This window comes from Ailuropoda melanoleuca, chromosome 4 (genome assembly GCF_002007445.2).
Source record: "Ailuropoda melanoleuca isolate Jingjing chromosome 4, ASM200744v2, whole genome shotgun sequence".
In the NCBI taxonomy this organism is placed as follows: Eukaryota; Metazoa; Chordata; class Mammalia; order Carnivora; family Ursidae; genus Ailuropoda; species Ailuropoda melanoleuca.
Window position 1 is genome coordinate 14,469,552 of NC_048221.1, and position 27,152 is coordinate 14,496,703.

At 45.7% G+C, this 27,152-nt stretch overlaps 2 protein-coding genes across 8 annotated transcripts in view; both read left to right on the forward strand.

Annotated features, from left to right (window-relative positions):
- Positions 1-19,690, forward strand: part of KIF15 (kinesin family member 15) — a 66,080-nt gene extending 46,390 nt beyond the window's left edge. For all 7 annotated transcript variants that reach the window (XM_034658151.1, XM_034658152.1, XM_002912752.4 and 4 more), the window contains 15 exons: positions 1,677-1,827; positions 2,034-2,119; positions 3,092-3,161; positions 3,762-3,848; positions 4,441-4,545; positions 5,672-5,794; positions 8,635-8,781; positions 9,339-9,440; positions 9,744-9,908; positions 11,450-11,556; positions 14,008-14,080; positions 14,553-14,590; positions 18,191-18,356; positions 18,558-18,689; positions 19,027-19,690. In XM_034658151.1, coding sequence (XP_034514042.1) covers positions 1,677-1,827; positions 2,034-2,119; positions 3,092-3,161; positions 3,762-3,848; positions 4,441-4,545; positions 5,672-5,794; positions 8,635-8,781; positions 9,339-9,440; positions 9,744-9,908; positions 11,450-11,556; positions 14,008-14,080; positions 14,553-14,590; positions 18,191-18,356; positions 18,558-18,689; positions 19,027-19,089 — 1,615 coding nt within the window. In that variant the 3' untranslated portion in view covers positions 19,090-19,690. The remainder of the gene's footprint in view (positions 1-1,676; positions 1,828-2,033; positions 2,120-3,091; positions 3,162-3,761; positions 3,849-4,440; positions 4,546-5,671; positions 5,795-8,634; positions 8,782-9,338; positions 9,441-9,743; positions 9,909-11,449; positions 11,557-14,007; positions 14,081-14,552; positions 14,591-18,190; positions 18,357-18,557; positions 18,690-19,026) is intronic.
- Positions 19,691-22,155: 2,465 nt separating this feature from the next.
- TMEM42 (transmembrane protein 42) lies at positions 22,156-25,757 on the forward strand. Its single transcript, XM_034658164.1, has 3 exons — positions 22,156-22,404; positions 24,231-24,377; positions 25,099-25,757. The coding sequence occupies exons 1-3, from the start codon at positions 22,213-22,215 to the stop codon at positions 25,237-25,239; spliced, it is 480 nt and encodes a 159-aa protein (XP_034514055.1). The 5' UTR covers positions 22,156-22,212; the 3' UTR covers positions 25,240-25,757.
- Positions 25,758-27,152: the final 1,395 nt, after the last annotated feature.

The window sequence follows — 27,152 nt, forward strand, 5'->3', positions numbered from 1 at the left end:
CTTGAGACCTGCAGACCAAATCCATCCATAGACATGTTTTTGCTGGGCCTGCCCAGTGTGGTTTTAAAAAGTTTAGCATAGGGGCGCCTGGGTGGCACAGCGGTTAAGCGTCTGCCTTCGGCTCAGGGCGTGATCCCGGCATTGTGGGATCGAGCCCCACGTCAGGCTCCTCTGCTATGAGCCTGCTTCTTCCTCTCCCTCTCCCCCTGCTTGTGTTCCCTCTCTCGCTGGCTGTCTCTATCTCTGTCGAATAAATAAATAAAATCTTTAAAAAAAAAAAAAAAATAAAAAAAAATAAAAAGTTTAGCATAGCATTATCAAAATTGAGAGGTTTCTTATAAAAATCCATCTTTTAGCATCCTCTGAAAATCCTATCCCTGCCACGTAAATGACTCGTTTCCCATAAGACAGGGGCATGTGCCCAGTCAGCACGCCCTCCACTGCCCCTGCGCCCTTTCCCCAACACCAAGGCTCCGGCCAGTGGCCATTTGTCATCCCTGGTGCTCTGTTGTTTTTTTCGACACGTGACATTTGTTTTTTACGTCTGAATCCCTCTCATTTTGACTCTGTCGTAAATTAATTTTGTGTGATTTTTTTTTGGAAAAGATCACTCCACTAATCTCACTGGATTTTCATTTCCTCCCGTTTATATGTCAGTTGCACTAGATCTAAAGTGTTAAGAATCCACTGTATTTGACTATGTACTGAAATTCTGTCTTAAAAATCACGAGCATTTGCACGCTGTTTAAATTAGATATAACTTAATTTTCCCCAGTGTCTCAGGTTTAACACTGAGTGCACCACTCTGTGGGCTGCTTGTACCTGAGGAGGCCCCTGCAGAAGTAGCACGATACCGCTGTGTGTTTCTTGAATCATTTGGCTGCTTTATATATACACAGTTTGTATTATTACACATTTGCCCTCCCTCCCGTCTGTTGTCTTTATGTCTGTCTTCAGCAACTGATTTATACCACTTTATAATTTGCTGCTTCTGCCCTGCTTTCAGTTAATAAAACAGATCCCCGTTTAATAATCTATGTATAAGCTGGGACATCTGTTTCGGACGGTGCAGAGTCAGGTTCATTGTTTACGAGTTGTGTCACTGCGTGTGCGGAGAGGAACGAGGGGTTGAGAACCTACAACGTAGGAAATAACAATCTTATGAATTAAGAGATAGTTCTGTCTGAGGGAGTTTACTCTCGCTCAAGTCAAAGCCATATTTGCCATCTTAAAACCTTCCTAGAGTTGAGAGAATATGTGATGAATGGATAGAGGTGAGCTATCAACAACACTGCCTTAATGGCCAGTCCCCAGCTTACATGAGGGAGGGTTAGATCCGGAAGCCCCTAAAATGAATCCATGATCCTAAGCCGCCCATTAGTGACACATGTCCAGTTGAGACCACGGGAGGAGATACGACGAGGTAGACGGCTACAGGCTAACATGCCCACCCCGTCTCTTCCATCCCCATCACCCTGCTCTGTGGTCCAGTGTGTGTTATACGTTTGTGCACTGTGGACACTCCACATGGGTTCATGAGAAGCTTTACATCCGTCAAGGCTTCTGTAAGTTGGGAACGGTTTGTAGATGGGAGAACTGAAACTACTGATAATCTGACTAGCAGAACTACATTTAATGTTTATATTTACCATTGTAAAAATGTTTTCCTGATAAAGATTAGAAAAGGAAAAGCTTCTTGAGAGCAAAGCCTGCCTACAGGATTCCTATGACAACTTACAAGAAGTAATGAAGTTTGAAATTGACCAACTTTCAAAAAACCTCCAAAACTGCAAAAAAGAAAATGAAACTCTGAAATCTGACCTGAATGTAAGTTAAGAAGGGTTCTGGTTATTGGTGCTTTTGTCCTGGATGTGTGATTGTTCCCTGGAGCACAGGGCAAGGCCTGTTTGACCTCTTCCTAACTTCCTGTCCTGGCCCATCATGCCTGCCAACGCAGAAGGTATTTGATGTGTTTGTTGACTACACGTTGCTAGTAACAATTACTTAAAATCTGATATGACATTGTCTTTTAGAATTTGGTGGAGCTTTTTGAGGCAGAAAAAGAACGCAATAACAAATTATTATTACAATTTGAAGAAGATAAAGAGAACAGTTCTAAGTGAGTGTTATTTATCTTTTCCGTTAGTTGACTAGAATATCATTTATTACCACATTAACTTGAGTTATTTTTTTTTATTACTGATACCCTGTAAAGTTATTTTTTTTAAGCATTCTAAAATGAATATCAGATTCTTTTGTGTAAGAGGGTATATAGAGAAACTTACTCGGTAACCTGTGGTACTTTGGGAACGAGTAGCAGTTGGTGGTGATCAGAACTTAGGGCCTTCTCTAAATAAATCACAGTAATTTTATAACTGGAATGGGGGGACTGATTTTTATTTCTGTCTCTGCTATTCTTTTTCTAGCTGTTCTGTTTCTCCCTTGGTCTCCTTATATGAATGCCATTGTCTTTCTTCCCACTCTGTCCGAGTTCTTTCCCTTGTGATCTCTGTCAGTCTCTCGGCCTGAGCCAACAGGATGATCATTACACGAGTGAGAAGAAATCACGTTTGTTTATTCAACAGATCCTTGTAGAGTTCTTAGTATGACTCAGATTCTCCTCTAGGCCTGGGGGTACCGGGGCTTATCCATCTAGTGGGCGGACATCCTAGTTGGGAAGCAGTTAACATTTAGTTGTTTGTTCATACACTAGGTGATATCCAACAGGCCAGGCACTCTTCTGGTAAATGCCAGAACATTTATTTACAGGTAAGACAGTGAACAAAATATAGCCGTCCCCGTGAGTTTCACGTTCTAGCACAGAGAGAGAGGTAATAAACAAGTGCTTATGTCAGCAAGTCCTAAGCGCTCTGGAGAAAAAGGAACTTGTAGCACAAAGATGGGATGTCCTTTAATAGTTGTTGAAGAAACAGGTAGACATTGGACTCCTGCTGAAACACAGCGCCTAACACCAAGTGTGTGCCACGCAATATGCCGTTGTAGTTCACCGAATCTCTTCTCTACAAACATACTCAGTTCCTGTTTCCATTGGAAGAAGTCATGAGTAAAAAAGAGCATTCTTTTCTTCCAGAGAAATCTTAGAAGTTCTTGAGGTCGTGCGTCAGGAGAAACAGAAAGAGATGGCTAAGTGCGAGCAGCAGGTGAGTGACCTGTGCTCTAACTCTAGTATTTGAGGTCTGTAACTTCTGTTCCTGGTGTCAGAAGAGGTGTATGAGAAATACAGTTTCAGCTCTCAGGTGTCAAAAATTGGTAATAAAAAGAAGGACTTGTTGGTTGGTTGGTTGTATTATTTTTGGAATCTTGTTTTTCTAACTCCTAGATGGCTATAATCTTACTTTGTTGGTGGCCCCCTGGAGGAAACCCACAAAATCATCACCTTCTAACCCAGCTTCTCCTTTTCATGTGTTATCCTAGTGAGCACTGTATAATGTGAACAGCAGATTTCATCTCCTTTTTTTTTTTTTTCTGTGTGTGTGTGTGGTTAACTTTGTGATTTAATTCTTTTTCTAAAAATACTTCTTTTGGGGCGCCTGGGTGGCACAGCGGTTGGGCGTCTGCCTTTGGCTCAGGGCGTGATCCTGGCGTTATGGGATTGAGCCCCACATCAGGCTCCTCTGCTATGAGCCTGCTTCTTCCTGTCTCACTCCCCCTGCTTGTGTTCCCTCTCTCGCTGGCTGTCTCTATCTCTGTCGAATAAATAAAAATAAAATCTTAAAAAAAAATACTTCTTTTTCCCATAGATGATAAAAGTACAGAAACTGGAAGAGAGTTTATGTGCTACGGAGAAAGTAATCTGTAATCTGGAGAAGTCTAGAGATGCTGACAAGGTTGGTAGAGACCAAAGCTGCGTTCCTATGCATTGTCTTTATAAGTGATGCTTTAATGGTGGTCCAGTGTCCTGCCCCCAGGGGGACTGGTCGCTCGCATCCGTAGACACTTAGGCCTTGTTCATCTTCCGAGGTTGCCAGAGAAGGAAGTCTTCCATTTAAGTTAATTCTCCACGTAACTGCAAGAGCAAACTGCTCTATCGCTTCTGATGGCACTGTGTCTGAAACATCCTGCCCCTTTTAACTAGGATGCTGTCAGTAGGACCCTTTCTTGTTGGCCCTGAGTCCCATAATACAAACTGACTCCCTGCTGTTTCATAGTAAATAAAATATGTATGTCCAAGTGTAAAATTGGGCATAAATTCCTTATATACCTACCTCTAATTCATTCAGAAAAACCAGAGCAAACGATTCAGTAAAATAGTATAAAGCCATTAAAATATAAATTGATAATAATCTAAGGTGACGTGTTTTGCTAAAATAAAATTGACTTCTCTTATTGTCATTAGGAAAGACAAATTATTTGTTGTTTTAAAAATGTTCTCCTCCTTAATGTCATTGGGTATGAACATATTGTTTCTGTCCTCATCAGGAAGTGGTAGCTGACCTCATGAGCCAGGTCCAGGAGCTGAGAACATCGGTCTGTGAGAAAACAGAAACCATAGACACCCTGAAGCAAGAACTGAAGGACATAAGTGTAAGTTCTGTCACTGATGAGATACCACACTTCACAGATTCCTCAAGAGTTTAACAAATGCTCCACCAGAAAAAAGATTTCTGTGGTCAAATTGGTTCGGCAATACTAGTAGAAGTTCCACAGGTTTCTGGATTTGCAGAACTTAACAGAGCCCCTACTATGTCCCCGTGCAGTGCGGCTCTGGGAGGCAGCACAGGCTGCGGCCTTGCCCCATGGCCCCGCCGGGGAGCAGTGTTCTGTGTGTACCGGTTGGGAACTGCTAATCAGAAATAGACCGGCTGTGGTCTGTGATAGTTAAGGGTATGTGGTGTTCCTTAATTGCTTCAAGAAAAAACAATGACACATTTTGGTTCAGTTCAGAGACATTCATACATAGTGAGCTTTGCCCCTGTTGGACTTTCTGACCTCCGCAAATTAACTACGTTCCTCAAGTAACTACTTTCCCTTGCGCATATCTAAGTGGAATGTTGGTGCTTCCTCCTCCCCTGGTCAGGGTGAAGGTTTTTGTCCACGTTCCTCATTCCTCTGCTACAAAAGGAGCTTGCTGTTCTCCACATTTGTTTGCTAAAGGCAGTCTCCTGATAAAGGTGTGATAATAAGATGGGGCGCCGGCCTGGCTCAGTCAGTGGAGTGTGCGCCTCTTGATGAGTTGTGAGTTCGAGCCCCACGTTGGGTGTAGAGATTACCAAAAAACCAAAACCCAAAACCTGGATGTGTTTTCACTGGTACCTATGGGGCTTTTTGATGTCTCTTCACCATTCGGGCACTTACTCTTCCATTCGTTTATCCAACAATTAGTTACTGAATGGTTTGTGGTAATCTCATCGTCACCTTGGAGCTTAGACTCCTGTTATTTTAATCTAAAAATAAACACAGTAGGGGCGCTTGGGTGGCTCGGTGTGTTAAGCCTCTGCCTTTGGCTCAGGTGATGATCTCGTGGTGCTGGGATGGGGATCAAGCCCAGTGTTGTGCTCCCTGCTCAGCAGGGGGTCTGTTTGTCCCTCTCCCTCTGCCCCTCCCCCTGCTTGTGCTCTTTCTGTCTCTCGAATAAATAAATAAAATCTTAAAAAGAAAAAGAAACACGGTAAAGCAGACAGCTCTTGGATCATAACTTTCTTTGTTGCAGTGCAAATACAACTCTGCTTTGGCTGACAAGGAGGAGAGCAAAGTGTTGATTAAGAAACAGGAAGTGGAGATTCTGGATCTGAAAGAAGCCCTTAGACTGAGAATACTCTCTGAGGACATAGAGGTAGATGTTAACACAACCTGACTCTTTTTTGGCTCTTTCCCTTGTCGATGTTGATATGTATATGCGTGTGGGGAGGTTACGAATAAAGAAATAGAGGGCTTTTTGAAGGAATAAGTCTTAATTAGAGCTGTTTTCCCTAGGGTAGTTAGGCCATTAGTAGGTAACATTAAAATTGTTATCTTTTATCCAGTTGATTGATTTTCATTGTTTGTGCTGACACCTGGTAAGTTCCTGGAACTGACCCTCTTCTCCAAGGGGAGCAGAGTGGAAGCTGTGTTTACTCGGTAGGGTGGCAGCAGCAGGGGGCAAAGAAGGGGCTGGGCAACACGTTCACCTCAGGCTTGGCTCTTGTGTTTTAGCTAAAGTAGGTTTTAATTTTTTTTGTTGTTGGTATAAATTTTTCTTTTTTAAATATTAAGCCATACTGTTGTCACATGGTTCAAAATCCGAATTATATAAAGCTGTATACATTCCCTCGTGTTATCCTTCCAGAGACATTTTAGACAAATCTCATATACATTTAGTTTTCCTTTTTTCACACAGATGGTAACCCACTGAGTATACTGCTCTGTGGTTGCTTTAGAAATAAAGTTTTCTTGGGGTGCCTGGGTGGCTCAGTTGGTTAAGGTCATGATCCCAGGGTCCTGGGATGGAGCCCCACATCGGGCTCCTCGCTTAGTGGGGAGTCTGCTTCTCTCTCTCCCTCCGCCCCCCCCTTGCTTGTGCTCTTTCTCACGCTCTCTCTCAGAAAAATACATAAGGTCTTTGGGGAAAAAAAAAAAGAAAAAGAAAGTTTTCTTGCTAAACTATGCTACCCATGAAACAAACTCAACAAATCGATCCCACCTACCATACATCCTTGCCTGGCTTGGCATTTGGGAACGGATGAATGATTGAAACACTGTTACTTACCTCAAAATATGCCATCTAGCTTAAGAGTTAGTTGTATTTAGATGTAATCAATGACCTGGGAGCAAAGGAAGGGGAGGTGGGGAGTGATTATGCTTGGAGAATTCCAGAGCGCTTCCCAGAGGAGATAAGACTTGTACAAGACTTTGCTGGGGGAGGGAAGCTTGGCAGCTGTGGGTGTTAGTGGATTGGAGCGTCCCCAGCAAGAGGGGTGGTGGGGCATGTCCGGCTGGAGGTGGGGGAGTCTGTGTCATGGAGGGTGTCGAGGAACATCGGCTGTATCTTTTAGGAAACCAGGGCAGTGTGGACTTTAGCCCAGGCCAAAGGCATTGAGGCCGGGCCCGGAGGTGCTGGTGGGGATGTAGGGCGAGTTAGAACTGAGCAGTGCCTTGGAAGTACTGCCGACAGCTGCCGGTGCCCAGAGGACAGGTGCTGTGGTGGCAGGAGCAGTCAGAGTGGCCACCAAGGGCTCCAGCCACAGTGACCGAAGCTGGTTCTGTATACCCCTGAGATGGACGAATAGAGGCCTGGAGCGAGTTAGTGAAATACATTTTATACACAGTAGTTGTGAGCGTTGAGAACCTGTGGGGATAGATATCCAAGGCCAATATACCCAGTAATTTGTAATTATGTCCTCCTGTACCCCAGATGGGACTCGAGGCTGCTAACATATATACAATCCAAGGAGATTAAAAGAGGGGTAAAATCCAGGAAAAGGAAGGCGAGACTAGTAATAAGGGAATAATAAGTAATAACAGGGGTAAAATCCAGGAAAAGGAAGGTGAGACTGGTAAATATTAAGATCCAAGGAACATACGCAGAGAAGGGTGATGACTCCCACTTCCGGTGAAGCTTGAGTTCAGCCTTTGGGGAGCTGGTCTGGTAATACCCAGCTTTCATTTTTTTGCGTACGCTTCGGGTTTGCACTTTTAGAAATTAGCCTAAAGAAATAATCTAGATGTGAGAATATGAGGCATATAATAGTGAAAAATTCAAATCAGCCAAAATATTCAGTGATGGGTTGAATTGTGGTGCATTCATACGATGAAGTCGAGCCCACGCCAGGAAAAATGATAGGATAAAAGAGCGAACACATGGAAAAATGTTCATGGTACATCGGGTGTCTGTGTGTGCACGTGTACCTGATGTATCACATTTTCCCACGCACTCGTAGCATGTCACGTACATACATACATACATATGCATTATTGTATGTGACGTGTACATGTGTACGTATCTCCATATTTTGTAATATTGTACATGTTAATTCATATGTAGTTATGTAAGTTAATATATATATGTACGTATACACGCACATTTGGAAAGTTAGAGTAAGCAAGACTCTGCTTACCTTGGTAGGGCTTGCATGCTGTGTACATAGGAATTAGGTATGCAGCCCACAGGACTCTTAATTCTCTCTGCCACTTTCCATCAAGCTACTCCCCTGAAACTGTGATGGCCTATGACTATGTATCACTCTCTGGTGACAGCCCAGCCCCTCCCCCAACGGGCTGAGGGCACTCATCTTTACAGCTCTTTACCTTTCAATGTATAAATGACTAGAGTCAATTGGTTAGACAGCAGGTAAGGACGAGACCTGTGTCTGGAGTCCTCCTAAGGGAAGAGTGATCAACTTTGAGATCCTGGGGGTGAGGGGAAAGGTTCGATGTTAGGGGAAAGGGGTAGAATGCAATCAAACCCCAATAGGGAGACCTGTATGAATTGCCTGTAATATTTCTCTTTAGACCCGTTCACTTAAATATTAACTGCTTGGTTTGCTTTGGAATGGATTCGCCCATAAGCAAAAAAAAAGGTTCTTTCTTAAAACTTTCTTAACTTGTAAAATTGCACATAGCGGTGATTTGCAAATCCTTAGTGGAGTACCCAGTTAAGAAAGGACTCTTCCTTTGTGGGGATTGTCCCCCTGACAGAGGGATATGCTCTGCGAGGACCTGGCCCATGCCACTGAGCAGCTGAACATGCTCACGGAAGCCTCGAAGAAGCACTCGGAGCTGCTGCAGTCTGCGCAGGAGGAGATGACCAGGAAGGAGGCCCTGATCCAAGAACTTCAGCACGAGGTGAGACCCAAGGCGTCGGCTCCTCCTCTCGGTGTACAGAAAGGGGGGGCCGGTTGGGCGCTTAGGTGGGCTGGCTGTGCTATGGGCTCTCAGCGACTCGGCTGCTTACGTGGGTTCTGATTTGCTTGGCTGCCTCTCTGCCCACCCCCGGACCCCCAGCGTGCACCGATAAGTTCTAACCTTTGGGGCAAGGTTATGGCTTACTTTTGTCCTCTTGTTGGCTTTTGTTTTATATTTTATTTTCCCCACATGACCCTTTGATTACCTGTGAAGCTTAAAAAAGTTTTTTTAAACACTGTAAATAAAGTCTGGGAGAGAGCAGGAGACTAGAGGGTCAGAAAGCAGCAACCAAAGTGCACAGATGTTTACAGCTGTAAACATTGCTGTGGTCTGGGCTGCTTTTAATACCTTACTGCTTTTCAGATTATTACTGAAGTCCTGACAAAATTGCGTGAAGTCTGTATCCTCCTACCTCGGGCAGCTTGCCTGTTCTAACAGGACCATGGGCCCCATATGATTTTCTAATGCGTCATCTCACCTCTGTTTGATTTTCCCAGCTGAACCAGAAGAAGGAGGAAGTAGAACAGAAAAAGAATGAATATAACTTCAAAATGAGACAGCTCGAACACGTGATGGATTCTGCTGCCGAGTACCCCCAGGTACTTGTCAGAAAAAGAGCGTGCTGCGGGAAAGAATGAAGTTTCGTGGGTGATAAAAGTTTGGAAATTACGAAGACCGTAGCTTCGTTTTTTTGTTTAGAGAGAGAGATTTTCTCCAACACCTTTTCTGCTTTTTGCTTGTTGAAAAGGTACCGGTGTTTTATTTGTTTTACTTGGACAGGAATTAGAATAATAAGGTAAACAGCTGAGTGTTTTTTGTGTGCTTGGCATATACATTTACAGTGAAATCTTTATGAAACCTCACTTAATCGAGTATTCAGATGACATTTAATTTTATCGTAGAGCCCTAAAACACCACCTCATTTTCAAACACATTTGGCAAAACTCCTGGAAACACAAGAACAAGAGATAGAAGATGGAAGAGCCTCTAAGATTTCTCTGCAACACCTTGTAACAAAGCTAAACGAAGACAGAGAAGTCAAAAATGCTGAAATCCTCAGAATAAAGGTAACTGGATGATTTTTTTCCCTTAAACCTAATCTTTTAAAAGAAACAGTATCCAAAATAAGTAAAATAGTATCTTTCATGGTTACTGACGATACAAAATTCAAAAGGCACAGAACTAAAGGGTACACAGAAAAGCCTTCCTCCCCCTGCCGACTCCACACTGCCTAGGTGACCGTCCCTGGGGGCTCCCACTGTAGTCAGGTTCCCATATGTAACCACATCTGGAAGCATTATCTCCCTGCCTATTTGGTTTTTATGATGGTATCATACCCAGGCCGTACCAGCTACTCCGATCACAGTGCTGCCTGACTTAGATCCTTGCCAGTTATAAATTTGTATTTTTCCTATTGGGAATAAATAAGATGGAGCATCTTTGGTTTTTCTGTTTCTCTGACCTGTAGCCTTCGCCCATCTTTCTGTTGTTGGACTTTTCCTTAATGATTTGTAGGCATTCTTTATGTATGAGGGAGATTTACTTTTGTCTTTGATAGTTAAAAATACTCTTCTCTTGTTTGCCCTTCCTTTAAACTTCCTTCTGGTTTTGTTTTGGTTTGGGTTTTGCCCAGGGACTTGAGGGTACGGTGATTATACGTGGGGAGAGTGTGTTTGGAGGAGCATTGAGGGGCGGGAGGTGTGTGGAGGAGCGCCGGGGTGGGTGGTGTGTGGGTGCTGAGGGGTGTGGGTAGAGCGGATGGGGTGCTTCGGAGAAGATCGCAGTTAGCCTGTGAGGCCGTTGCTCTGCAGTTTTTGTTTAGGAACAAAATGAGCTCGCTGTAACCAAGGGACAGAAAGTACAGGAAGACAGCATCTCTCTTAGCTTTAGGGGATCATTCTTTGCTTTTTTATTTAGGGCAGCTCTCAGAATGCTGCTATCCCAGGAATGTGGCTGCTACCCAGATTGGCATGATTTTAGGACTGGGAAGAAATTGGTTCAGGTTAAAAGAAGCAGTGGACAAGTAGAAGTAAAGGAGAAAGGACACTCCTTACAGACAAGTATTTATTTCTTTTGGATGGTTATGCTCATGATTTTCAAATTAGAGTTCACTTAAGGATTTTGAGTGACGGGCTGTGGCACATCCGTTGGACACTACGTACAACACAGTGATTTGACAGTTCCACCCGTTACGCTGTGCCCGCCACAGGTGGGGCTACCATCTGTCACCAGACAACGTTATTACTCTATTATTGACTATATTCCTTACATCAGGTTTTTCTAAATTAGAATTTATTAAAGAGAATCAAATAGAACATTTACCAAAGTAGGGACTTTTGAACATCTTTTCTCATAAAGGGATTTTAATGAATTATGTGATATAGTCGAGAGACTATGTTTAGCACACTGTGGGTATGAAAAGGAGTCATAGTTCCAGGCCCCCAAGAGCTTGTCATAGTCTCCTTTTTATCCAGCGATATCCAGGGCAGTGTTCTGTGCCTAGCAGGAGCTTCAAATATGAATATGTGTCTTATATGTGGCTTTGGGGAGCAGAATCATGCCTCCTCTAATGTGTTTTCTGAAAAGACACGATTTGATATCTTACTAGGAGCAGTTGTGTGAAATGGAGAGCCTCCGCTCAGAAGCTGAGCAGTTGCGAGAGAGAAACTGGCTCCTGCAAAGTCAGCTGGATGATCTTGAAAGGGAAAACAACAGGTGAGAAAGAGCCACTAGGACTCTGTGGGCTAAATCGTGGCCTGCCTGGGTGTGGGTAGGGGAAAGTGGTTGGAATTGGTTTCACGGTGTGCACGGTGTTTGCCACTAGTCCAGGAGAAGCCCCGTTGGTTGCTTTTGAGTCAGGTCTGATGGGGGGGCTGCTTTTTCCAGGATGGGAGAATAAGGCCTTCATGATCTTGCCAGCTCTGCTAACGTTGCATTGTTGTAGAGCTGTTGAAATGAATTTCAGACGTGTGAAACATTTGAACCAAACTGTCTACTGACTGCTATTTGAGGGGAAAGGGGCGTGGGGTGGGGAAGTTATGACCTCGACGAGACAAGGTTTCAGAGGTCCAGAGGAAAAGGGAGGATTTCCTACCAGGTGATTTTGCTTCATGACCCATGGTCCATGGGATGCTGCTGCGCAGGAGGAAGGAGCTTTCCAGAGGAGCGTTCCCTTGGGTTTGGGTATCTGTGCATGTGGCTTGCCTTTAGCTATGACTGTTTCCTGGTTGTATTTGTTAATGGGACGGCATAGTGTCATGGGCAGTCACACCCGGGCTCTGTCCTGTCTCTGAAAGTCCTGTGACTTTGGACACAGTTTTTAACTTCTAGTGCCTCAGTTTCCTGAGCCATAAAATGAGGAAAATGATGGCTCTGTCTCACAAGGTGTTTTAAAGACCGGAAATAACCTGGATAAAGTGCTGGTTACAGTGCTTGGCCGAGGGGTGGCACTCAGCAAGTGGCAGATATTAGGTATACAAGGTAGAGTTATGATCCTGCCCTTCTGTGAACTTCCCAAGAAGGACTTGAGAGGAGGGTGGCCTGGACAAAAATGCAGCAAGTTGAAGTGAATCACAGGGGCTCTCCTTGTGGGATGGAGGCCCTGGCTGAATTCAGCTTCCAAGATTAGGGGTGCCTGCTGTTCCTACCGTTGCTGGCAGGTCTTGGGCAGATGCACTTCCCTTCCCTGTCCAGAAGCGGCCCTGAGATGCACTGTCCAAAACCTAGCGAAGACAACAGATGCTTGAGGATGGTAACGGTGGCTGTGCCAACAGTCTATTCCAGAATGCTTCTCTTCAAGTGTCAGGGAACATTGGAGATGCTCAATTTAGTAGCACTGCCTCTCCCAGCTGATTCTGATGCGGGTAGTCCGCAGTCTGCCCACCTGCTGTCCACATGCTCCACCCCCATGTAAAGAAATCACTGTACTTGGTACACGGTCTTTTATCAAGAGCTAGTTTAAGCATGCAACATGGAACGTTTTTAAAATACTCTGTTTCATAGCTACATGTCCCGTATGAGGAGCCATACAGAACCTCCTTCCTGAAAGACCAGAGTGGGAGAAAACTGTGGCTCAGGGGTCAGATCAACCCCACAGCGTGTCTGGTTAAGAAAGTTTTATTGGAGCGTAGTCACATCCTTTCATTTAAATATTGCATTGACATCACAGCAGCCAAGAGGAAGAGCTGCGACAGGGACCCCCCATGGCTCCCAAGGCCTAGAATATTTTCTGTCTGGTTCTTGACAAAAAAAAGTTTACTTACTTTTGGATTAGAGCATAGAAAACACTTCTCTAATGGTTTCGGGTGTTTTCCTCACTGAGGTCTCATTACCATTTCTGTCTAGGCTGCCAGATTCACTAATTGAAAGAAACTACTGGACCTTCTGTTTTCCTTCAAGAAATGATCTTTTGCTCATCAGTGACAGATATTTCTAGAGGAGTCTGTGGCATCCAGGCAGGTTCTCCTTGGGGGATGTCCCCTTGGTGAAGGGGCTGTCCACAGAAACTCAATCTATGATCCTGCCCTGGTCAAGCTCACAGAGATGGACTCCCATTAATCAGATTCACAGGATACTGATGCATCATCCAGAATGTAATTTCCTTTACATAGAGGAGCATTCCTTTTCCATGAAAAGATCTATGTCTGGTGCTCAGGGAATCCCCTTCCTGGTGTCAGGATACATGGGATGCCAGAGTACCATCAGAAAATTGCCAGCTGACCATGAAATCCAAGCAAGGGGGCGTTGTTACTCCCTGTGCTAGGCCAGCCTGAGGAACCCTCCCCACACCCAGAGATGCCCCCTCCCAGCTGATCACCAGGCTCCTGGACTGCTGGTCTCAGCCCCATTTTGCTCCCATTTGATCTTCATGTGATAGCGCTCTTGGCTCCATTTCTACTTTACTTTCCACCAGGCCTTGATTGGATTTCCCAGCTCTGTTCATCTCATTTTTGTATGGGAGGCATCCTGAATTCCGGGGAGGTGCCTTATTTGATCCCCATATATCAATCACTTTTGTGAACTGTGCTAACTTGACTTAATCACCGGAGTTAGCTTTGCATTGTTTTCAAGCTAGCATAACTTGACATTGCTGCTACAGCAGATAGGAAACTGATACTTGGATATGCCTAACTGTGTTTCTGCATCCTCCCTTTCTCATCTCTGCAGTGGACAGAATCATCCGGATCATCAACAGCTGAAGAAAGAACAAGAAGAAATGATCAAAGAAAGACTTGCTAAAGTATGGCTTTTTTTTTTTTAATGTAATAGTTATGTTTCTTGTCTGAGAAATGCTTTTCTACTTAGCATTTGTGGTTATAGATTTTAGAAACCATTTTACTCTTGAAATTTCTGTCTCTTCTGTATTCCCACTGTTAAGTTTGATATTTACCTTCAGTATTCAGACATCATTGATGATTAAGAGTGAATTTGTCTTCGTGTTTCAGCGGTTAGCTTCCTGCCCGCATCCCCACACGGAGTTTTCCATTTAGAATAGAAGCAGGTATAGGGTGCCCGTGGAAGGCCTCCCAGGGTGCAGCACGTGAAGTCTGAAGAGACAGGCACCCCCCTTCTGGGTGCACCGTTGGGATGTGGAAAAGGATGTTGGTTTAATTGATCTCATTACCATGAGGGAGAGTGGACTACTTACCACCAATCTTTTTCTTAGCAGTGGTAAAAACTTAAGCCATCTTTTTCTTTTTATCTTCTTACAGAATAAATTAGTTGAAGAAATGCTGAAAATGAAAACAGAGTAAGTTTGCTGTTTTGTAATTCAAGTTCTTGTAGTTTTCTTTCTTCTCCTCTAATGGAAGAAATACTATGTCTACAAGGCAGGGAACTCCTTTCCATTTTCTGGTTTCCTCTGATTTAAAACCTTGAGGCCCCCTGAGACCCATAGATCAATAATCTTGATTTCTTCTGGTCTTGATCTTGGGTCTCTTTACATGTGTTCTGTAAACAGGATTTTAATTTATTCATCTAGTTTTCATATTAATGTAATCTTATAAACTGCCTCATTCTTAGATGAGCAAGATATACTGTATTTTCTGTCAAGTTCAAAATATGTAAACTGTTTGGTATTAACAAATACAATGGTAAAAAATTAGAAAGATAGTGCACTCTGAATAGATATTCATCCAGAGAAGAGGGCCTCAGACATTTTCACTTGTTAAACCTCCTGAAAGAATTTTGGAACACCACATACCCTCGTGCACATTTTTGGGGTTGACTTTATGTCTAAAGTTTCTCATTGGAAGTTTAAATTGATGTAAAGCATGGAAGTTCTCACATACTGAAAATAGTGCCATTTAGGAAGGAATAAAGTTCTTGGTGTCAGGATGGCTATATGGTCTCGGGTGCCAAACTCCAGCTCCTGCTTCTTGTGGTCTGGATTTCTGGTTTCTGCATGGAGGTGGGGTTTGGATCCCACTTCTGACACATCACTGGTTTTGTTCTGGCCATTGTCCTATCAAAAGTCTCACCTTGAACTGGCCACAGAAATAAAGCTCCGGTGGTGTTCTTCTGAAAGTATCCAACTGACCTGCTACTTTCTATCCATTTAACAATACACAAACAAATTCCTAAACCTAAAATTGTACATTGTTCCTTTTTCCTTTCAAATGGAGTTTCCGTTCCATTCTTACACAGAATTATATCCTAATTTAATAAAGTGTTTGGGAAATTTTTTGTTGATTACCCTATTATATACCTGGGCAACAAAAATATATATACAAATGGAAGTAAATTGTATTTGTATGGCTGGCTGTAGTGCTGTATTTCTTCTGGATTGAGTTTTCATTAAAATTATTATTAATCACAGTGTCCTAAATTTATTATAAGTTTTTATAAATTATTATACATAGTAAAATTTAAGCGGAAATGCATCTCCCAGTGCATTTTATCTTCATGCTTTTGCTTCAATTACTCATTATTCTGTTGTACTTAGTTCTGGAATGAGACAATATTCAGTATCACCTCTGTTCCTACTTTGTTTTTATAGCTATAAGTGCTGAGAAATTTTATTCACACAGTAAGTAAATGGCAACAGAAGGAATTTTGTTAGAATCCTGTCATGCAGTTATTTGAACTCCATCCAAGTTAGTATGTCAAAAATTACATAGTGATCTGTCATCAAAAAAAAAATTTTTTTTTTAAAGATTTTATTTATTGGGGCGCCTGGGTGGTTCAGTCATTAAGCATCTGCCTTTGGCTCAGGTCATGGTCCCAGGGTCCTAGGATCAAACCCCACATCGGGCTCCCTGCTCAGTGGGAAGTCTGCTTCTCCCTCTCCCACTCCCCCTGCTTGTGCTGTCTCTCTCCCTGTCAAATAAATAAATAAAATCTTTTTTTTTTTAAGATTTTACTTATTTATTTGACAGGGAGAGAGAGCGCGAGAGAGCACAAGCAGGGGGAGCAGCAGAGGGAGAGGGAGAAACAGACTCCCCCCTCCTCCCCTGAGCAGGGAGCCTGACACGTGGCTGGATCCCAGGAACCTGGGATCATGACCTGAGCCAAAGGCAGACGTTCAACTGACTGAGCCACCCAGGTGCCCCAGACAAAAATTCTTTTTAATGATCAGCTGACAAAGACCACCCATTTTGTAAATGATTTGTTACCCAGTCATTTGCTTTACAGCATCAAAGAGTATAGATGTGGAACAGAGCTTGTTCCATACTTTGCTGTACATACAAGCAGTTTAGGGACTGGCTCCCAGACAGGTAGTCATTGTAGAGCTAGGATAGAAATGTGGATCACTTACAGGATCTGTGAGAATCCAGCTCTACGGTTTGTAGAGTTGCAACTATTTTAGAAATAATAGCCATTTTAGACCTTCTAGCAAAAAGAATAAAAGCTCTGTAAGTTGGCATGTAATTTATTTCATAATCTAGGAACCAAGAGTCTCCAGTGATACACTGTCCCTAGAAGATAGAGGACCTCACACTGGGCCAGGGAAGCACACACTAGAAAGTGGCACACCCAGTTTTATCGGTCCCAACCTACAGCAGTGATTCTCACCATAATGTTATCTATTTGTGTATGTGAGGATGCATTAAAAAGCTACAAGGAACTGAATTCCATGCTAACTGGTGTAGGCAGGGGATGCTTAATTTCATATCACAAGAGGTCTGGAGGTACACTGACTCAGTGATGCCATCAGGGACCCATACCCTTCCCATTCTTCTGCTTTTGGCACCCTTGCTTGTGTCCTCTTGGCCACAAAATGGCTGCTATAGCCCCAAATGCCATAAGCAAGAGGATCACAGCTTGTAGTGAGGTGGGTTCAAAAGGGCTTTCTTTTGTCAAGGGGGCAAAAAGTCGTATTAGCCCCCAAGAATCAGCCTATGCTTCGCTGCCAGAATTAACACCCCTCCAGACAAGCTGAGGAAACCAGTATCTGGCAGTAGGTTGAAGAAACCAGGCTTAGACTAGACCAGTTTATTTTTTACCGACACTTGGGAACTGGGTGTGCTGCTGCTGCTGCTTCTTTTTTTTTTTTCCTTTTTCCCCCCAAATAAAATGAGTTTTTATAAGCAAAGAAACAGCAAGGGAATGGCTGTTGGGTAAGCAGCAGCAGGGTCTGCTGTGCCACAGAAATTTCATCAAACTAAAGCAAGGTACACAAGACAAATGTAGAACAGCTCCAAGTGAATCAGGGAGAACGTCAGTGCCTCCTCCCCATGCTGTTCTTCTGAGGTTCCACGGGATGTAGTCTGAGAACACTGCTCCTGAAATTAGCTTGTCTTAAATGGCATATTAAATTCTGAGTATGATGTCCTTAAGTAATCATTCTATTCCATGTACATAAAAATGCGGCAAAAAGTACTTGTTTCTTTTGGAGAGCTTATAGGTTCATATAATTTTATTAAAACAGTATAGTTCTATGTAATTCCATGGTAACTTTGTTCCTTGTTTTTCTTTTCAATTGATAGTTGTATAGTGTATGAATTCCGAATAGCACACCCTTGAAGAAATGACTGGTGTCCTATGGTCTGAGAACCAGTTTTTGAAATCCAAAAGAATTAAGATATGGGGCATTGAAGAAAACCATGCAGACTGTCATAATACTTAAATTACATTTGCTCCAAAAAGGCCAAATCCAGAAGTTTCCATTCTAAATTTTATCATTTTAAAAAATGGTTCAAGGAGTTTTCCAAAATGAAAGTCTTGGGTAAAATAACAAAAGACGCCTATCTGCACCCCTTGCTATCTCCCTATGCCGTCACTAGGGGAGGGCTGAGTATTTGTGACGCTTTCAAATCAAAATTCTGGGCTTGGGTGAAAAATGTCTCATTTGAATACTGTTGTAATTATGTTCCTTTGGAATCCCACAAAACGCTATTTGCTGTTGCAGCCTAGAAGAAGTCCAGAGTGCCCTTCAGAACAAAGAGATGGACTGCCTTAGAATGGCCGAGGAAGTCGAGCGAACCAGAACTTTGGAATCTAAAGCGTTCGAAGAAAAGGAACAACTGAGATCAAAGCTGGAAGAACTGTATGAGGAAAAGGAGAGAATATTCCAGGTGTGTTTGTGTGTTGGTTGTTTTCGTGTGCTTAGGACATATCTGGGAGGGGGGTGTCCGTGGTTCAGACTTGCTCTGTCATGAAAGTCGGGAACCTGGGCTCTCTGGCGCCCCGTGCTCTTGGGAGGCACGAAATAATGTGATGGTAAAAGCAAAATTAAGAGCAACTCATTTTCCCGCCCTGGACTGGTTTGCCTGCAGGAGATGGAAATGTTAAGGAAGCAGGTGGAGTGTCTTGCTGAGGAAAATGGGAAGTTGGTCGGTCACCAAAACCTGCATCAGAAGATTCAATACGTCGTGCGGCTGAAGAAGGAGAACGTCAGGCTCGCTGAGGTAAGCTCTCAAAAGTACTCTGAATAATACTGAGCCTGGTCTTAGAATGATTGTTTAAAGTTTAATTTAATCATCGAATCACTTAAATGCTTTCTTCGGGGAAATTACTGAATTAAAAAGTATTTATATATCAGTCTTTATTATTCCAAGTATAATTCAGTCCGTTGTTGGGCTCTAACATAATCAGATTCTTATTTAACGTTATAAATAGTTTACAAATTGAAAATGGTAGTCTTAGTTTGAAATATCAACGTAATGAATGCAAAGAATAACTTCCTGTAAGCATTTGAGCCTTAATTCTTTTTTTCTTTTCCTTTTCTAAAAATTTACTTCTCAGGAGACAGAAAAGTTGCGTGCCGAAAATGTATTTTTAAAAGAAAAGAAACGGAATGAATCGTAAGGCTCTTGGTCAACTACCTACCTAGGCGTCACCTTTCTGGAGACTTTCTTCCCTCTTGCAAAAGTAAGCCCTCCCCTTGCGCGTTTAACAGCTGAATCAAGGAGCGGAATTACTAACTGTGTGTGGCGTTGGGGGTTGACCCTCAAGTTTCTGATGAACATTCTGCATCCATGCTCGCCTGTGGCAGTCGGCAGTCTACCATGTAGAAGTTACCATCCCATTTCAAAGCTTTAAATCAACTGTAAATACTGGGAAAACCTTTTGCCTTTTTAAAATAAACTGCAGCTAAGGTTTACAGTGGCTGTTGGCCAGGTTATTTTTTCCTTAGATACCACCTCCCGTAATCTCCCTCGAGTCACAGCAGAAGCTCTAACAGTACGTGGTGGTTTTAAAACCCGCCCCGACGAGAATCCCGTTGCAGAGCATGTACGGAGGGCAAACTTGTTAATATAGATTATTTTTGTAGTCTTACTTTCAGTATTCTCTCGAGCATTTTTTATGACTGTAAATATGGCCATTTTCCAAAATGTAACAAAATCCCTTCAAAATTAACAATTTAATAAAGTGATTTACATTGCTCTCTTGGGAGAGCCAGATTAAAGACTTGTCCCTTCACCCTATGCTTTATGAGCACCTCTTATGTGCCCTGGTCATCCGTGAACAAAGCAAACAAAACCCCCTGCTCTCAAGGAACTACTGTGTGTCACCACTTCTTTCCTTTTCATTGCGAGTCATATCCCGTTGTGTGAAGATGCCACATTTGATTGACTCACCATTGGATGGACACTAGAGCTGTTGGCAGTTTGGGGCTATTACGAGTAACGCTGCTGTAAATATTCGTGTACCAGTCTTGCTGGGGACCTGTGTTTCCTATGGCTTGAGTAGATATCTAGGAGTGGAGTTACTGGTAAGCTTGTGTTTGACTTTTTAAGACACTGCCTCCCCTTTCCAGATGCAGTTTGGTTGCACCCTCCACGTTCCCACCAGCAGGGGGTTCAGTTTCTCCACATCCTTCTCATGTTACCTTCTCCTGTTACCGCCACATGTTTTACTGTAGCCATCCCAGTGTTTGTGTCGTGGCTTATCGCTGACATTCTCCTATAGCTTAACACTACTGAGCATTTCTTACATGTAATAGAACACTATACTCGGCAATAAAAAAAGGCTTCATGGATGAACTTCAACAGCAACAAAAAACATGGAAGAAGCCAGACCCCAAAGACCACATACTGAGTAATTCCATCTATGTGAAATGTCTGGAAAGGGCAAGCTGTAGAGATAGAAAGCAAATCATCGGTTGCTTGTGGCTGGGGATGGAAGCGAGTGACCCAATGGGCATGATGGGAACTTTCTTGATGTGGTGGAAATGTGTTGGCTTGTGGTGATGATTGCACACATTTATTTAGCTCTATATATTTACTAAAAATTAAACTCTCTTCAAAATGGCTTCATTTTATGGGTCATAAATTATACCTCCATAAAGCTAAGAAAAAACAATTTTAAAAATTAAAATTCCCAAGGAATAATAGTTAATCCCTAAGAGCCAGAAACAAAAAAGGAACGAAAAATCAGTGTAGGGGTACCTGGTGGGCTTGATGGTGGAACGTGGGACTCTTGGTCTCAGGGTTGTGAGTTCAAGCCTCACACTGGGTATAGAGATTCCTTAAAAATAAAATCTTAGAAAAAATAATAAAATTCAGCATAAGGTAGAGCATAGAAACTGAGATCGCTCTGGAGGTGGGAGAAAGGTTGGAACACTGGTACTGAAGAGGCTTGAATGTTACCCATATATGGGAGTGTCTGGGGGCTGCTGGAACAAATGACCACACACTGGGAGGCTAAAAACAAATGTATTCTCTCACAGTTTCTGGAGGCTAGAAGTCCAGAATCAAGGTGTCAGCAAGGCCATTCTCTCTGAGGGCTCCAGGGGGCGTCTGTTCCATGCCTTTCTCTTAGCTTGCGGTACCGACAGCAGTCCTTGGCGGCCCTTGGCGTGTAGATGCATCACTCCAATCTGCCGCCCGTGTCACGTGGTCTTTTCCCTGTGTCTGTTTCCTGGAAGAATACTAGTCAGATTAGGGCTCACGCTAATGACTTCTTAATTTGGTTACATCTGCAGTGGCCCCCTATCAAGTAAGGTCACATTCACAGGTGCGAAGGATTAGGACTTAAACGTATCTTTTTGGGGGGACACAATTCAACCTATAAATAGCTATCCATGCTTTAATTTGAGCCATAAAGCCACCCTGTGAGAGCGAGTGGCAAAGAAGGACTTCCACGAAAACTTCCTGAATGGAAAAAAAAAATGCTCAACAGTTCAGTGTGAAGTCATACTAAATAAAAAAGCCCCATACAGATTATGTAAACTATTTTTTAACGCGTGCTATATATAAAACTGCACAGACAGAAAGTAATAATGGTTTTCCTGGAGAGTGGAAGTAGACCTTTATATACTCCAACACTTCTCTTTGAAAGACATGTACTACTTTCTACACACATTTTAAACATTTAAGTGCACAGGAAATGGGAAGTAATGTTAGTCCTGGTTATCTGAGTGGAGTGATTATGGGTGACTTATTCTATTTTCTAAATCCTACAATGAGCGCGTATCCATCTGGGCCTTTTGATTGGTCAGAGGCCCTCAGCGGAGCCCGCCTCCCGGCCGAGTGTGGAGGTCTCTAGCGCCCTCTGCTGAGGCGTCTTTCTCCTTCGCGCCTCCCGAACTGGAAGGTGCAGGTGAGTCCCCGGGGGGTCTCGTTGAAATGCAGGTTCTGATCAACGGGTGTCGGGAGGGCCCGGGATTCGACATTTTTAACCAATTCCTAGGGAAAGCGGATGCTGGACCACACTCAGTGGCAAGGGCAACCACAGCGGCAGGGCCGCGGCTTCCGACGCCAGTCGCCGACGGCTCCGGGGTAGACCAAAGCCCAACGCCTAAGGCTGCCCGCCGCCCCACCGAGGCCCCCTCGGCTCGGCTCCGCCCCCCAGGCGCTCCCGCGCCCGAATTGGCCTCCCCGCTCACGTGGGCGCCGCGTCACGTGAGGCCGCTGCCCAATCGCGACGCGCGCTCGGCCTTACTGGTGGCGGGTGTGCCCGGCGCGGGGCGAGGTGGCGGCGGGCACCATGACCGAGAGGACGCAGTCCCCCGGCGGCGCCGTGTGCCCGGCCGCCTACCCCGATGCGCCCGCGGAATTCCCCCCTCACCTCCAGGCCGGCGCGATGCGGCGCCGCTTCTGGGGCGTGTTCAACTGCTTGTGCGCCGGCGCGTTCGGTGCCCTGGCCGCCGCGTCCGCCAAGCTGGCTTTCGGCAGCGAGGTCGAGCCCGGGGCGCCGCTGCGGCCGGCCGGCGGGGCGGGCGGGCGGGTNACGCCCGCGGGTCTGTTCGCCCCGTCCGCAGCCGGGCGCTGCAGTCAGCTGGGGCGGGAGAGCATCCCTGCATTCTAAATCACCTCAAAAGCTCGTCCGGTGTAGGCGGTAAGAGACCTGAGCCTCTTCCCTACCAGGGACCTAAAATCTGTTCTCCCATTGGGCTAGTTCGCTTTCCTACATCCACTCTCACCGTCTGATTTTAAGCCCCTTATGCCCGAACGGTTCTCTCCTCGTGACTTAAGGTGAGAAGCCTGTTGCCCATCTCTTTGCTCAATTAACGAGTGTTTTGACCGGTATACCCTGCTGTCAGGAAAATTGGGAGTTTGGGACATGTAGGCATAAGAAAGGACAGAGAAGCGTTCTGGACATCCCCCCCCCCCGTGTCCCACCCCCTTGCTGAGAACTCCTAAACTGCCTCCCCACGTCTGCTGAAGTAGATCTCTGTCCCTCCTATTTCGAGTCATAGGCTAGTGTCCACTGCTGGAGGGGTTTCGCTGCCCCAGCACCCCAGGGTTAGGTCCTGACCTGGTCGGTGGACAGACTGGTCCGTGAGGGTAAGCCTGCTTAGGGCTAATCCAATGGGAACCACCATGCTTGGGGTCAGTGTCCTGTTCGGTGTAATTCCTGAAGTGGTCCAAAGGAAGACAAGTAACTAAACCATGAAGTTTCCTATTCCTAGTCTGTTTAGTTGTGCACCGGGCCTTCATAGCTGCATAAGCAGGCTACATACAGTGCTTTTGTGACAATTCTGCAAAGACACCCTTTCCTTAAGACACTATATATTCACCAGCTGGAAAACTGTTATAAGAAATAAGAGCATGAGGGGCTTCTGGCTGGCTCAGTTTGTAGAGCATGCCCCTCTTGGTCTCGGGGTTGTGAGTTTGAGCCCCATGGTGGGTGTAGAGATTACTTAAAAATAAAATCTTTTAAAAAAAGAAAGAAACAAGAGTATGATATTGAGATGGGCACCGAAGAGGAGGCAGCTGTGTCTGCAGGCAGGTGTCTAACTTAACACCAAGCAGGTCTGCATGTTCTTTGTGTAGGAGGCTTAAGATCTTCTCCTTTCCAGGCTCTCACCTTTAAAAGAAAAGAAAAAGGCTGCAAGTACTTCACGTGATGTCTGGGATCACTAGTCAAATAGGGAGTGTTTTCCCTGAGCAGGGCTGTGTCCTGGTTAAGAGCATGGAGCCACGGCCTGGGTTTGAATCCTGGTGGCTCCCACGGGCTATAGGCGCTTCAGGCAAGTTACTAATGCCTTGGGTTCTTCATCTGTAAAGTGAAGTTAAGGAATAAATGAAAGTTCGCTGAAGACAATTGGTACAGGGCCTGGCACAGAGTAAAAGCTCCAGAATGCCCAGGGAATTCCCAGAGGGGAAGCGTGGCGCATTTACGCTTTACCTGATCCCCGGAATCTGCTCACACTACGTACTGACTAATATGTCAGCGTCCTGCGGCACTGATCTTCAACACCAGTAAATGACTGGTGTTGGAAACAAAGTACTGGTTACGGATTAGCATTGTCCTCTGCCCCAGGGCACGTGGCCAGCAAGATGGCCAAATAAGTCTCAGTTTATTCCAGCTGTAAAATGGGTATGTTGAGCAGAGGGTTCAGTGAAGTCCTGTGCAGGAGATCTCTGAGGACTGCCCACCCCGGCTGTGGCAGGATCTCAGTAGGGGCCCAGCTGCTGGTGATCAGGCCCCTGGGTGTGCTGAGAGGGGGGCCGCAGGGCTGCCGTGGCGGAGCGTGGCCGCAGTGACACTCTCTCCCGCAGGTGAACATGGGCTTCTGCATCTTAGGCATCACTGTGATGGCGACCACCAATTCTCTGATGTGGACATTCTTCAGCCGGGGCCTCAGTTTCTCCATGTCTTCGGCCATCGCATCCGTCACGGTGACGTTTTCAAACATCCTCAGCTCGGTGAGTAGCCCAAGGGCACAGTGCCCCTGTCCCAAAGCTGGGTTCTGGGGCGAGTTGGGGAACTCCCGCCCTCCCAGACAGGAGAAAAGAAGACAGAAGCTGACGCGGAGATTGGGCTGTGGCTTGAGCCCTGGTGGCTCCTCTGATCTCTAACTTGGCCGAATTCTCGAGCTAGCTGGGAATGAGGTCCGACTATAGAAAAGCCTACCTGCGTGCTGCCCTCCCAGGCTGCAGCCCTCATTCTGACGTCTCGGCCCCTTCTGTTCAAGCTGACGCCTAGGGCTCTGTGAACTTGAGCGTGAGACGTGGAGGGGGGATGCTCTTTCCTCTGGTAGCCTGTCGTCAGCCAGGCAGGGCTGAGCCCAGTCGGTCCTGCCATCGAGGGAGGGAGTACTTGGCCGGCCGGTTTGGATCAGCAAACACCGGGCAACAGCTGTGTGCTGGGCCTTAGCGGCTGGCCTCTGCTGGTCTTTATTGTGCCCTTTGCTTGGGGTGGGGGCTGTGAGGAAGGTACCCTTCCCCCGCTCTCCGTGAGCCCGACATGAATAGTGACTTGCAGAAGGTGACAGCTGGGTTTCAAGCCCCCGACTTCCAGCTCCAGACCTTCCCTCCTGCCCCATGAAGGCAGTCAGCCTTGGGGGAGTGAGGTGGTGCCTACTTGCCGCGGTCGAGTCCCCCGAGCATGTGTCGCCGTGGCCTCACCGCGGTCTCCGTCCCGCAGGCCTTCCTGGGCTTTGTGTTGTATGGAGAGTGCCAGGAGGTCTTGTGGTGGGGAGGCGTGTTCCTCATCCTCTGCGGACTCAGCCTGATCCACAGGAAGCTGCCGCCCACCGGAAAGGCCCCTGATCACAAGCAGCAGTAGCGGCAGGTGCTGGATGAACCCACTGGAGAGACAGCACGGTGGTCCAGGCGCGGGACGGCATGTGGGAACCAGCTCCCGGGGTGGGCTGGGCATGCAGCCTTCTGACCATCAACCAGAGGGGGATGCTCCTGAGGGAAATACGCGTCTGACCCGGCAGCCTTGAGGCTAGCCAGCCACAGCTTCTGGAAGGGGAAGGACAGGTGCACTCGTGTTCGGCCTGAAGCCTTTTCCATACGCCTGCATGGTACTTTCGATTCTTGCGCCCCTGGGCCCACCCAGTGCCCCTTGGCAGACGCTGGAGACCCTGGGGTCGGTCTGCTGGGTGACCGGCCTTGAGACCACACTGTAATTGCAGTCCTGTGGCCGAACAAAGGCCTGTCACGTGACATTGGGATGGGTTCCTGGTGGAGCTTTCCGACACCTCCACGCAGACGTACTGGGATGTCTGCGTGATGCTTCTGTGGTTCGGCAAGGGAAGGGAAGCTGGATTAATAAATCCTGTTGTTTGTAAGTTAAAAGTAGCAGGTGTGGCATCTTAATGTTTTCCTACTTTTTTTTTCCGTTTCCTACTGGAGTAAGAGGGAGCAGCCCAGGTGAGCCGCAGCCCTTGGAATGGAGTTGAGAGCTGCCCTTGCCCCCGGGCCTAGGGCTCAGCTGTCTACCGCCTGCCGAGCTCGAGCACCCGGTTCCTTCCTGATGCCACCCAGGCTGGCGCTCTTCAGTTTCATCCGGGTCTGTCCATTTTCTTGGTACCCAGGGAGGAAGGCTTGAACTCACTTTGGGGACCAGTTTTGTTTCACTTGTTGGGAAAGGAAACTGACCCAGAGGCTGCTCTCACCCCCTCATTTCCCCTGTAGGCCTCTCTGCCCTTTGATTTTCTGAGGGATCCCACAGATCCCTGTGACCTTTTTGTATCTTATGCAGCGTGAAAATAATTCCTAGTTCCAAACAGTCCGTGTGCTGGCTGCACGTTCCCTCATGTGGAGCTTCAAGTTCTCTGTGGGGGGACATCCCTGGATGTCCCAGCACCCTCTCTGCTCTCCCCGAGGCTGACCACCTCCATCTCTTCTTCAGACACTCCCTGCAGTAGAGAGGGACTTGGTGGGCAGTATGCAGTGGGGAGAGGGGGGACAAGGGCCGTGTCCAAGCTGCCCCTCCTCCCCGCCCGTGTAGCACCTCGCCTGCCCTTCACCATTATTCATTGCACCGCTGACCAATGAGCTTCCGAAAACTGTTCCTTGGCTCCTACCGAGTGGGGTCTGGCCTTAGCCCACCTGTCCAACTTCTCTCTCACTGCCTCCTTAATACCCCCGCACCCACCACACTTGCGCTACCCCGAACACTTGCATCTCAACAGTTCTCAAGTCCACTGTGTCCGGTCCTGCCTCCACGCTTGGCGTTTTTTTTTGCAGGAAGAGGAAAGCCTGTCCTAATATTCATAGGAATCCTCAAGGGGCCCCTGAAGAGCCAAAACAATCTTGAGAAAGAAAAACAATGTGGGAGGACTTACACATCCTGATTCCAAAGCTTACTGCAAAACTGCATAAGGAAAACAGTATAGTCCTGGTATCCCAACGTGAACCGATGGTATGGAATAGAGAACCCAAGCCCTTTGAGAAGGGTGTCGACACCATTCAGTGGGAGAGGGTGTCTTTCAACAGCAGGTGCTGGAGAAACTGGATATCTGTATTCAAAAGAATAAAGTTGGACCTTTCACCATATAGAAAACGAACTCAAAATGAATCAAATTCATTTCAAATTATAAGAACTAAAACTGTACACTCTTAGAGGAAAACAGGAAAAGCTTCATGACATTGGATTTGGCAATGATTTTTTGACACCTAAAGCACAGGCAGCAAAAGAGAAATAAATTGGGCCTCCTCAAAATTGAGAATTTTTGTGCATCTCAGGAC